This window comes from Cydia pomonella, chromosome 2 (assembly GCF_033807575.1).
Source record: "Cydia pomonella isolate Wapato2018A chromosome 2, ilCydPomo1, whole genome shotgun sequence".
NCBI classification, from domain to species: Eukaryota; Metazoa; Arthropoda; class Insecta; order Lepidoptera; family Tortricidae; genus Cydia; species Cydia pomonella.
The window spans coordinates 35,984,033-35,997,391 of record NC_084704.1 but is presented as its reverse complement, the minus strand read 5'-3'; the positions used below and the strand labels follow the sequence as shown (position 1 = coordinate 35,997,391).

Here is a 13,359-nt window from a genome sequence, read left to right as displayed (position 1 = left end):
CTCCGCTAATAGTTGTCGAGTACGTCTGCCGGGGACTGCCAAGAAACTTGGAAATTATTTCATTTTGATCGTTTTTTGCTATTTATCGCACAGTGTGCATGTGAGTTTATAACAAGAGTTACTGAGTGTTAGAAAATCTTTAGCTCGGAGTCTGCAGCATTAACTTTTAAAAGTGTTTTAGATTCAAATCGATACGCGAAGTCAATATTGAAATAATACTCAAGTCCATTTTTGAAATAAAAAACTAAAACATAAACTCTTTCTATGATTCTTTATTTAAAAGTATCCAAGTTATACATTTTGTTTTGTGTAACCTATATATTGTATGTATGTATGGATATATAAGTAGGTGACACAATACACATTAAAATAGATAAATGTATCTATTTAAATGTGTATTGTGTCACCTACTTATAAATTGTATTAAAGATAGGTCAATATGTGTAAAATTGTCTCCAAATATTTATAAATATCATTAATCAAAGCACAATTAAATTTATTTAATAGGGTAACAATCCACTATAATCTTTAGGGTAGTATTTTTAACTTAAATCTATGAGCCAGCTTAATCATACGAGAGATCATGAGAGCAATGACCTATAGGTAGAATAATCCGATCATTGATGTTAATTAATCAAGCAAGTTAGTTAACACGAGTGTCCTACATATTGATTGATTATTGGGCAAATGATTAGACTGATGTAGGTACAGTCAGCATCAAAAGTAGCGGATCAAATAACGCTTCATAAGTAACAGCTTAACAAAAAGTGATGTCTTTAATATAGAACAACAAACTGTAAAATATATATTTTTGAACGTGAATTTTAGAAAATTTTCTACATTTGGAAAAGCTATACGGAATATCAGATACTTTTGGCGCGTTGTTTCTAAATAAATTCAATTTCTATAGTAGTGGATACAAGTTCGTACAAAAACTACCTGCCACCCTTTGATAGTTAAATAAATATTAAAGGACATTCTTACACAAATCGATGTAATCCCTTGGTAAGCTTAATAAGGATTGTGTTATGGGTATTTGACAATTACTTATATAATGTATAGCTAAATATAAGTATTAATATACCCACATAATATCTGTAATATCTGATAGTTTTATGAGTTGAAATATATCACTAATATGTGCTAGTATATATATATATATATATATATATATGTGTTCTATAGCAACATATATGTTTTTGTAAAATGATTACAGCATAGTAGACATTTTGACGCGTTGTCTTATCCATTATACATTCTGAATGAACTAACAGGTCAATTCAAATTTTAGTTATTCGATCTGTTTCCGATGTGTTACTGATTTGCCAGTGTCAAAAGTGACGGTTTTGGTTGAGAAACTACACTTTTGACATTTACTATTACTATCATCGGAAAGAGATCGAAAAACTAAACTTCGAATTGGCCCGTAAGCAATCTTAAAGCTTAGTAACAGATTTTGCTGCGTTAAGCTCAATAAATAGAACCATAATAATTAAAATTTAAACGAAATAAAATAAAATTTCGCTGCCATATCTATATGTAATGTTTAAAACCGATTAATACCTTAATACAAAACGTAAAAAATACACAAAAAACAAACATAGCGAATGTTTTCACCGACACCTCCATCGTAAAAACGGCATATTTGAATACATTTAATTCGCGAATAAGGGTGATATTCCTTCGCAGAGCTCAGCGGCCCCCTGATGTCGGAACCACTCGTCAGTCTGTACAAATCCCCTGTATCAGGTACGTTATCTTGTTATACATGTATGTACATAGTATAGTGTATACATGAACATAATAGCTACGAACTTTGGTGCTACATAAGTTTATTATTTTGCCTACGTAACTACTTTTATTATAATGTTAGTTATCGCTAGAACGTATTTTTCTTTATGATGTGTTCACCACCTACGTATAACTACATGGTGATTACCAGGGCCCGTACTTTTCATGCCGTTGACGCAAAAATGATGTAATTTAACATACAAAGAGTTACTACAAATTAAGGTATATATTTAAATAACACAATTTAGCAATAACGATAATAAAATGTGAATAAAAGTACAATACAAACTTAAACTAATTAAAAACTAAAAATCTATATCTGAAGAGGGCCCCTGGGGCATAGTGCCAAAGATACTGGCAGCATTTCCTCGCTGAATCGCAACGCTTATTCGTTGAGCGAGGAAGCTGCCAGCTCTTTTGTCCCCTGTAACGTCAACCAGCCGGTTGGCCAAATCATTAAAAATGCTCTGAGCTCCCGGGCCCCACGGACCGAGGGTCTCGACACCGAAAGGAGCAAAGTTATAATTGGCGTTTTTTTTTATTATCGCTACAAATTTAGATAACTTACTTATTGATGGGTATCATAATAAATATTTGTTACGTGAATAAAAGCTTGTTACGCTGTTAAAAACCAAAAATATGTATTATTTCATAAATTAATAATCTATTATTTATTTGTGTGACAATAAAATGAAAGTCAGTTAGACGTTTCTATACTGATTGTCAAGTATATGTATCAGTTACCTAAAGAGGTTGACAAATGATTAATTATTACGAAAATACTAATTGGAATCAACTCTATATAGCGTGACGTCATTTTTCTGTCAACGGCATGAAATGTACGGGCTCTGGTGATTATAGTAGGATGTCCAAACACTGCAAGCGATTGGTATACCTTTAATTGTAATCTAGTATGATGAAATGACGCGTATGATATGAACATGAAACTTTATGAACTATGTTGGGGTTTACTAGCGGATGTACAACTCGCTGTCAGACATCGGGTTGGTTAAGCATGACTTTCGGTCCGATTCGAAGACTGATTAAGACACATTTTAGATCTTGAAAAATATATAAAAGATCGATAACGAAACGACATGTCAACATTGACGTTTATTTCGATTCCGATGTGATCCCAATGAGATATACCTACGATATTTCTAACGTCAAAGTTACGTTGGTTGCCCGAATTCAGCTGCTTCTGTTAATTATACGACATACAAACGATATTTAAATGAGAACTTATCTAAACTAGAACTTATCGTTATCGTATCCTATTCCTCGAATCGGGCCGTTTGGCAGAGCTAAAATCCAGGGTTATTTATTTAAGCAGACTGTGTAATGTGGCACGTATGATGCGTTTGTCTGTGGCGTCAACACTACAACCCGCGTAGCCAACGTGCCAATTGCTAACGATTCGTAGCGAACGAAACGCAACTGTCACTGTAGCACTAATTTGGAAGTGATATATAGTGATCCTTCACCGATCTTCTTCTTTTCGATGAAGGAAAACATCGTGAGGAAACCTGCATACATCTGCGAAGAAATTCAAAGGTGTATGTGAAGTCCCGAATCCGCATTGGGCTAGCGTGGGGACTATAGCCCGAGCCCTCTCGCTCATGAGAGGAGGCCTGTGCCCAGCAGTGGGACGTATATAGGCTGAATTATTATTATTATTATATAGCGATCACTACGATGCGCTACGATACGCTAAGGTGATTGCAGCTCGATTTTGTGGGCCGGGTGACGTAAGGTACAGTCAGCGTCAAATACTTCGTAGCAGTCAAAGTGGCCAAATAGTTCGGTACACCATACTAAATATATGGTGTACCGAACTATTGTGTACACCATATATTTAGTATGGTGTACCGAACTATTTGGCCACTTTGACTGCTACGAAGTATTTGACGCTGACTGTACATTTAATATGACAATTGTAGCTGTATAAATAATTTGATGTTTTATATTTGTCAGACTCCTTACGTGTTTGAACCTTACGTTGGTAATTATTTATTCTGTATGAAAAAAGTGTTTTATTTTATAGTACAAATGTGTCGAGGCTTTCTATAACTACTGAAATGTTTAACTACTATAAAAAGAGTTTCATATTAAATTTACATCAAGAAAAATATAAATATTAATAGCGTGAATGCTTTGCTGCGTTTTTCCATATTCGAGTTTTTATTTCTAAGCGATGATTTATTGTCACGCGAAATAGTGCTGTTACGTTGTTTATGTTGTATTATAAAACTATTTTACAGTACATATGGTGCTACTTTACCGCACTAGTGCGAAAATTAGCATATTACGTTACTGTGTCGAACATTTAAAGGGCCATATGTACTATAAAAAAAACGTTGTACGTTACAAGTGCGAAAAATAGGTAATTCGCAACTCGTGTCGATTTAAAACACTCCCTTCGGTCGTGTTTTAATTTATCGCCACTCGTTTCGAATTTCCTATTTTTCGCACTTGTATCGTAATGTACTATTGCGTCATAAATATTACTTCAATACATGATTAAATTTTACACATAAGTAAAAATTATTTCATTTCATTTATTTCATGTAAAAACCATGGTTCAAAGATCTTAATAAAGCTACCATAGTAATTCAATACGGGTGAGGTCACTACGGGTACGTATGGCCATTGTGACAAGCGTGGCTTTCACATTGGGACCTACTTACTTATTGATGGTTACCTGGTTGCTGATTACCGAATTTACTTTTTACTAATATTATTAGGAGTACTAATATTATTAAGAGAGGTATGGGCATTGTGAATGTCATCTCGCTTCGTGTGGTAGGGCACAGCCAGTGGATGTCATTCCAGATCTAGAGCAGAGCCCAACTGGGGAAGTACCTCCACCTTACAGAAAACAGCAGCCAAATAACACTAGATCCTACTCATAGTGTTGTGTTCCTGCGGGTGAGTAAGGTTGCCAGAGCTCAACGAGGGGGGGCGGGTTTAGGGTCGGCAACGCGCATGTAACTCCTCTGGAGTTGCAGGCGTTTATATGCTACGGAGACTGCTTACCATCAGGCGGGCCGTATGCTTGTTTGCCACCGACGTAGTATACATTTTTTTATTTTATTTGGTCTTAGTAATTAATTACGTATAAAATATTACATTATTATATTATTATTTCCTTTATTTATTTTTGGTCTTAGGCTAGGTTATTTATAATATGAATATAAAAGTAAAATATAAAAACACTTACAAAACAATACAAAATATATATAAACACATTATAAAAAACCTAACCTAGGGTGCCGCCAGCAGCGGGGCAGGGCCCAAGCTGCCGGTGGTCAGGGCTGCAGAGAGAGGAACCGGCGGACTATCCGCGCCGTGTCCAAGATCACCGCCTTCTGCATCTGACCCTTGATCCAACCACCTAGCGAGAGTCTCTCAAGGTGTTGGTCGAGACTCTTCGCTATGAGACCATTCGCTGAAACCATATTATTATTATTATTATATTACCTGACATTATCTTATACCTTTAAACGAGCAATTCTTGTATATATATATATATATATATATATATATATATATATATATATATATATATATATATATATATATATATATATATATTTCCGGGATCTCGGAAACGGCTCTAACGATTTTGCTGAAATTTGGTATATGGGGGTTTTTGGGGGTAAACAATCGATCTAGATTAGTCTTATGATTGGGAAAACGCGTGTTTTCGAGTTTTCATGCGTTTTTCTTTCGACGCACAATATGGTCGCTAATTTCGTTTTGCCGCCCACTGTCCGTCTGGTCCAGCGGGTTAAGACGCGGACTGCTAAACGAGTGTTGCGGGTTCGAATCTCGCCCGGTGACTAACTTTTGTTTTTTTTTTATATGTTCAAGTTTATATATAATTTTTTAATTTTTATTGTTTTAGACAAGTTTAATTTAGTAAAAAAATGTAGTTAAGATTATCACCTATAGACCACCATATTACAATAAATAGTTATAACCGAGCAAAGCTCGGTCGCCCAGGTACTGTATTACTTAAGCATGCTAATTACATTTACAATTCAACATCATAACTATGTAAGTACACACTCTTAATGGTAATTATGTCACTAGTTTTACAAACAAGGTTTAGGTAAGTACCAACTTTGAATATCACATCTTTTACTCTGTATCTTGGTTGACGTGATCTGGTCCTGGCAGAATATCAGCCTCTCCCATAGGGTGAAGCGTAATACTGAGCCAGAGCCCTTTTGTTTTGATGCGACACACACAACATATTCTATATGTATGGAACGGTATTCCAATATTTTTTTCTTTTTCTATTTTGTAATAAATTAATAGTTTAAAAAACACTAGAAAAACACGCTTTTATAAATGCACGTAAAGACCAAAAAATGATTATGATACGATATTCCATCATGGAATGCCAGTGCCTATCTTCCGGCTTCATCATCAGACCTTGAAACCTGATCGTTCATTACAAGACTTTTCTAACAAATCCAAACACAGCTATGATACGATGTTCCATCATGAAGTTCCAGTTCATATCTTCCGGCTCCATCATCAGATCAGTGCGACAGTACCATTAGACAGATTTAGACTACCCGTAAGCTGAAGACACCCAATCGAATCCAGCAGCCATAAGAAGTCTTGGTCACAAATTACATCTATTTCAGTGTACAAATAAATGCCCTTATCATGTTTCGAATCTAGGACTATCGGCTTCACAGACAGAGACTACTGTCTAGACAGGTCGTCAATTGAACAGATTTAAAAGTTGAATGCTGATCCAGGTGTATCGTACAGTAAATAAAGTATGAGCCGTCATTACGGGCCGCAGGCTAAAAATAACTTCGACGTACGAGTATGCTTCGTACATAAATAAATCGGATCAGAGTGACATTAGACTCTGGCAGGTATTAGGTTACCTAAATTATCTGGGCGTCTCTTCGATTAAACAGCCACACGCGTGTGTAACAAATGATTACTTTCCTTTAATAGTAATTTATGCGACTGTTGCATAATGAAGGGCATTATAAAATACGAGTGTGAAGCCCGATTCGAAGGATGAAATACGATAACGAAGTTCTGGTTTAGATAAGTTCTCATTTAGATATCGTTTGTATGTCGTATAATTGACAGAAGCAGCTCGATTCGGGCAATTAATGTCACTTTAACGTTAGAAATATCGTAGATAGATCTTATTGGGCTGTGATCCCAATAAGATCTATCTATCGGAATCGAAATAAACATCAATTTTGACATGTCGTTTAGTTATCGGTCTTTCTAAGATCTTAAACGTGTCCTTATCATTCTTCGAATCGGGCAGTGAGTTTATAAAACGAGCTGAAAGCGAGTATTTTAATGTTTTGTTTCGAATAAAACGTCATCTTGACTGATACTTGAAATAAAGTTAAATCAACTTCTTTTGTTTTTCACAGATTTTCGTTATTTGAATGCTATTAGGAGATCGATATCGACATTATCATTACGCAATAATAATATTATTATAGATATTCTAACAAAACAGTTTATACTGGTCGTAATTTGACGCAATAGAGGTATATAATGATATGGGTGTAAATAACGATATGAGAAACATAACTCTCTCAAAATAAAAGTACCCTACATAGAAATAAATGAACTAACTTTGAAACATTCCCACGTACGCCTAACACACCTAAACTGTAACTAAATACATTAAACATCCCCTTCATTATCCCATTCAAGATAAAATTTTAATGAGCATCTAAAAAAACTTTTTAAAAAACCATCTTTTCAAAAACACGGCTCGGAATCACAGAACCGCAACATAAAATCTCTTATTACTGGGATGTCGCCTCGCGTCGTTAAGGAAATGAGTTACACACACATACACACATATATACACATGTATACGTGTGCATGTGCGCGCATCGCATTCAATTCCATGCTTTTTTAATTATATGGATAAATCCGAGCACGTTCTTTAAAACGTTTTTTAAAGAGTTCTCTCTTTTGTGCAGACATCTTTGTCTTGTTTATACGTGTTTTAATGGTATTCTGCAACGGAAATCTCGAAGAAACTGGCCTTAAACTAGAAATACGCATTGTTGACTGCTATTTTAAATATTAGTCGAATAGAAATAAAAAATATATACCTAATTATAACCTATACAGACACACACAGACACAGACTTCGCTGGTTCGGCCATTTACTGAGGATGGGTGAGGATCGAGGTGTTAAGAGAGCTTAATTAGGACAACCGGCTGGTCGCCGTCCAGTGGGTCGGCCCAGTTACCGCTGGAGCGACAGTGTACAGGCGGATCTGCGCCAACTCAAAGCCGATAACTGGCAGGAAGTGGCACAGGATCGGGACAGGTGGCGTTCTCTCGTTTTGGAGGCCAAGACCCTCTTTGGATCACTGCGCCACAATAGTTAGTTAGTTGTTAATTATAACCTATAGTCGCCCAGAGGCCTATTAAAAGGTCTCCCATTCCATTCTATTTTGAATCTTAATTTTTACATATCAAAATAGGATTTGTGTTGGCAAGTTTTGACGTGTGGATGGCTAAATAATAAAATTATACAGCCAATAGGTACAGTCACGGACTTTAATCGTTGAGCCATTTACGGTTTACTTTACATTGGACATTTCATGCCGCTGACAACCAGTCCGGGTCCGGGATGAGGCTTCCGACACTTTGTTTTCTATGATCACGTGATGTTTTCTATAGGCATTATTGTTTTATTATTATTTTCTTTATTTCTATTACTTCTTAGACTGAGTTTTTTTACAATATGGATATAAAAGTAAAATATAAAAATACAAAACACAAACACATTGTAAAACTCCTAACCTAGGGTGCCGCCAGCAGCGGGGCAGGGCCCAAGCTGCCGGTGGTCAGGGCCGCAGAGAGAGGAACCGCCGGACTATCTGCGCCGTGTCCAAGATCTGTGGCTTCTGCACCTGACCCTTGATCCAACCACCTAGCGAGAGTGTCTCAAGGTGTTGGTCGTGACTCTTCGCTATGAGACCATTCGCTGACACGACTATCGGGACAATGATCGTTGAATCAATATCCCACATGGCGGTTATCTCGTGAGCCAAGTTCATTATTATTATCCTTTATTTATTTTGGGTCTTAGTTTAGGTTTTTTACAATATGAATATAAAAGTAAAATATAAAAACACTTACAAAACAATACAAAAACATATAAACACATTACAAAAAACCTAACCTAGGGTGCGGCCGACAGCGGGACGGGGCCCAAGCTGCCGGTGGTCAGGGCCGCAGAGAGAGGAACCGACGTACTATACGCGCCGTGTCCAGGATTACCGCCTTCTGCATCTGACCCTTGATCCAGCCACCCAGCGAGAGTCTGTCTAGGTGTTGGTCGAGACTCTTCGCTATGAGACCGTTCGCTGACACGACTATCGGAACAATGATCGTCGAGTCAACATCCCACATGGCGGTTATCTCGTGAGCCAAGTCTAGGTAATCATTATTATTATTATTGTGGGTGTTGCGGGCCTTTGAGTGCCACTTAGACCAATCAGTGATCTATTGTGACAGCCCTTTAAAGTTCATTACTTATGCCCGTTGAATCCAGGAAGTTCCAGATTCTTTGGGCCGTAATGTTCTGTACCTCATAGGGTTGCAAGAAGTAGGTACTTCTTTTTTGTCATTAGTGGTCCACAGGAACAGAGGATATGCATTGGAGTCTCCTCTGAATCCTTTGCAGAACCTGCATGTCGCATCTTGTTTCTTTACAATTTGAAAAATGTGTTCGTTCAACTTGCAGTATCCAGTCAATTCTATAGGAATTTAATTGTCGGACGCCTCGGCCCGGACCCAGGCCGTTTTGGTCTGCGTCCTTCTTAAACCACTGAAGGGATAACCTTCCAATTGGAAACAAAATTAACATTCCTAAAATGCTGGGGAATAAAGGAAATATTTTTAAAAATTGAACCAAAGAAATGAGGGTTTCAAGTTTTAATCAATTTCTACGTCGTCTTGATCAGGGACCAGATTTAACAATTCGTTAATCCGAACCGATTTTAATTTAATATGATCTTGACGATTGGTACAAACGAAATTAATTCTTATTATATCTACGATAAACGATCTTGTACATAATATATATCGGGGATTTAATAAACGGCTCCAATGATTTCGAAGAAATTTGCTGTACTGGGGTTTTCGGGAACGACAAATCGATGTAGCTAGTTCTTATTTCTGGAAGAACGCGCATTTTTGAGTTTTCATATGTTTTCCCAGCAAAGCTCGATGTCCCAGATATTTATTATAAGCAAATGAGTTTGGCTGGCCATACATTGGGCCTGTTTACACAATGGTTAGTGTTTATTGCGTGTTCAAAGTATTTTAGTGGTTTAGAAGTGACCAAAGTTAAGTTTGTTTACTTACTTGGTATACTATAGGAGAATGTATAATAAAACCTTTTTATGACGATGTGTTCGTCAAAAACAAAATGGCCACGCGGAAAATTAATATAAGTTTCTTCATAAAGAAACTAGTATGTTTAACGCTTTTAGAGCGACATTGGAACTTTCCAATTGATCTCATTTTAACACATTGCATTGCATCCTTCTCGTACTTAAACATTCGTGTACAGTCAGCTGCAGAGAGATGTGACCCCCCTGCATACAATCAGTTTATGCAGGGGAGGGGGGTCATCTCTCTCTGCATCTGAGCGTACATAAACTAGGCACGAGTCATCAAAATGAAATCAAATTGATATAAACTTTATATCATGATATCTATAATGTATTCGATAATTATATGAAAAGCAGGCCATATTCGATCTGTTTCCGATATAATATTGATGTGTCAACGTTTGAACAGCGTTGAAATTTTTTTAACCAAAAACGTCACTTTTGACGCTGACAAATCAGTATCAAATCGAATAACTAAAATTCCAATACGCCAATACGTTTGAATTGGCCTGAAGATCATATGTTTAACACATTCAACGCTGAACTACGGTCGTAGCGCTACTTCGTAGCAGATAACATGAGTTTCCCGGTATGTAACGAAAATGCTTCGTAGAGGCATTAGCGCTGAATGGGTTAATTAGTGCGCGTAAAACTCACGCGAGTCATTGATGATCACGTCCGAGAAGTCTACGAATATTTTTTTACCAACGAAACGAGGTCGCTGCTACGGGCTATGCCGTAGCTAATTTAGGAGCGTCGATAGACCACGCCAAACAAAATATTTGCGTTGCTATTTATTTGGAGAATCTTGAGAAGGAAAAAGCAATATATCTATGTAGGTACCAAACGGTGTCTTTAGTATTTATATTTCAAACAGCATGGGTACGATGAAGGTTGTCATCTTAACACAATTTTGCGAGACTATGCGTTTTAAGGTTAAACATCGTACGGAGATGACATATGTCACCGTATCTATGCTATGTGAAAAGTATTATAAATATAATAAGTACTAAAAACCTAGCAAACGTATCTTTTTACCCGTTGTTTGGTTGGTAGAGAATGCCTTATGGCATTAAGTCCGCCAATCGTTCTTAGAATTTTACGTGCAATAAAGTTTAAATAAATAAATAATAATTACATAAGTTCATGTTATTATTAAGCGACTCGTAGGTTGTCGTCTCCCACACTTTTGATTAATAAATCGTTACCTAATGCAAAGACAATCGGCCCGATTCGAAGAATGAGATACGACAACGATAAGTTTTGGTTTATATAAGTTCTCACTTAGATATCGTTTGTATGTCGTATAATTGACAGAAGCAGCTCAATTCGGGCAATTACTGTCACTTCAACGTTAGAAATATCGTAGATAGATCTTATTGGGATCACAGCGGAATCGAAATAAACATCAATTTTGACATGTCGTTTAGTTATCGGTCTTTCCAAGATCTTAAACGTGTCTTAATCATTCTTCGAATCAGGCCGAATGCCTACCGATGACCGGTTAAAGTGTGTTGTTGCTAATAACTACATGATATATTTTAAAAATCTTTCATAAAATTTCCATCGCAAAATCCGTACACATCAATAAAAGCTCGCAACAGCTGGCAAGGAACGCGAGTATTATAAAATAAACACGAAAAAGCTTCAACACGCTCGTATAGAGCGTTGCATCCTGGACTGCGTCTTGTAGAGTCCGCATTATAAGGCGTTTTAGAGCGTCCGCTAGCTGGTGCGGTTGCAAGGAGCGGGTGAGCGGGTAAACGAAAAATAATATGAGCAACGTTAACTGGAGCGGACGCGTGCCACGGGTTTTACCTACAATGCAAATTATAACTGCTTTTTCATTGCTATTGCAATTTACCAGATTATACGTAACCGTTTGCGCTTTCATACTTAGTAGTAGTAGTAGTTAATACACTTTTTTTGTACAAAAAGAAACATAAAAAAACACACATTATTTATTACTTAATTTACGTACTTAATTTAATAATAACACCAATGCTGAAATGTATGGTGCTGTGGTGACTACTAACTTGCTATTTACGATTTGTGCGGGTCAAATATTGCTAAATTAGTCCCACTTCAGAGACAGGAAGTGGCCATGGGAATAATGTGATAAAACAACATAACCTAATTGTGTTTAGGTTTGTTAGGATTGCCTCCACGATTATTAGTAGCCTATTGAAAGAAAAGTACAGACAGCGATTAAAACTTGTATCAAATTTTTTTTTGTCAAAAATCTTATTTTACATGAGTATTGCGTTACAAGGTTTAAGGTTTAAAGACATTTATTCCCATAAAAATAATACATCAATGACATGGGAACATATTTAGAAAATACATATTTATATCTATTTTCGTCGTCGCAACATAACAATAAAAAAGATACATATCTTATTAGGTTTTAATCAATTATATACATACACGTTCAACTCGTTTTGCAGTGTTATGTTATAGGTTGGTCTGAAATGACGTGTTTAGCAAGGTGCTTTTTAAACGAGTTAAACGTGTCGAGATGTTTAATATGTGCTGGTAGGTTGTTGTACATGCACTCCACAGGCTAATCTAATGGTACTCCATCTGGTATGTGATCTGTGCATCTCATTTGATGGTCCACGCGGCTGCTCATCAATCACATGCCTTCAATTTATTACAAAATGCCTAAACTAGCTCGGAAAATGGCGACTTTTAAAATATTCGTCGAAGAGCTTTGGATGGTTGGAGGGGACCGTGGTGTTTAGTATTATGGCAATGTACAGGGAAAATACCTAAAAGTGACATTCGGATAGCCGCAGCAGCAATAATGTTGCATCGGACCCGGTTTTGGACCCGGGTATGTCCTTAAACTACGTCCAAAAGAGAGGTATGGGCAATGTGAATGTCATCCGCCTTGTGTGGTAGGGCACAGCACAGCAGATGTCATTCCAGATCTAGAGCAGAGCCCAACTGGGGAAGTACCTCCACCTTACAGAAAACCGCAGCCAAATAACACTTGACCCTACTCATAGTGTTGTGTTCCTGCCGGTGAGTAAGGTTGCCAGAGCTCAACGAGGGGGGTGGGGTTAGGGTCGGCAACGCGCATGTAACTCCTCTGGAGTTGCAGGTGTACATAGGCTACGGAGACTGCTTACCATCAGGCAGGCCG

The 13,359-nt window shown here is 37.0% G+C and overlaps 1 protein-coding gene across 6 annotated transcripts in view; it reads left to right on the top strand.

The window, feature by feature from the left end:
- The window catches only part of LOC133515584 (CUGBP Elav-like family member 6), a 614,398-nt gene that overhangs the window by 166,815 nt on the left and 434,224 nt on the right, over nt 1–13,359 (top strand). For 2 of the 6 annotated variants that reach the window (XM_061848163.1, XM_061848166.1), the window contains exon 2: nt 1,690–1,749. The exons of the other annotated variants lie outside the window; for them this stretch is intronic. In XM_061848163.1, coding sequence (XP_061704147.1) covers nt 1,690–1,749 — 60 coding nt within the window. The remainder of the gene's footprint in view (nt 1–1,689; nt 1,750–13,359) is intronic. 6 annotated transcript variants of the gene reach the window in all.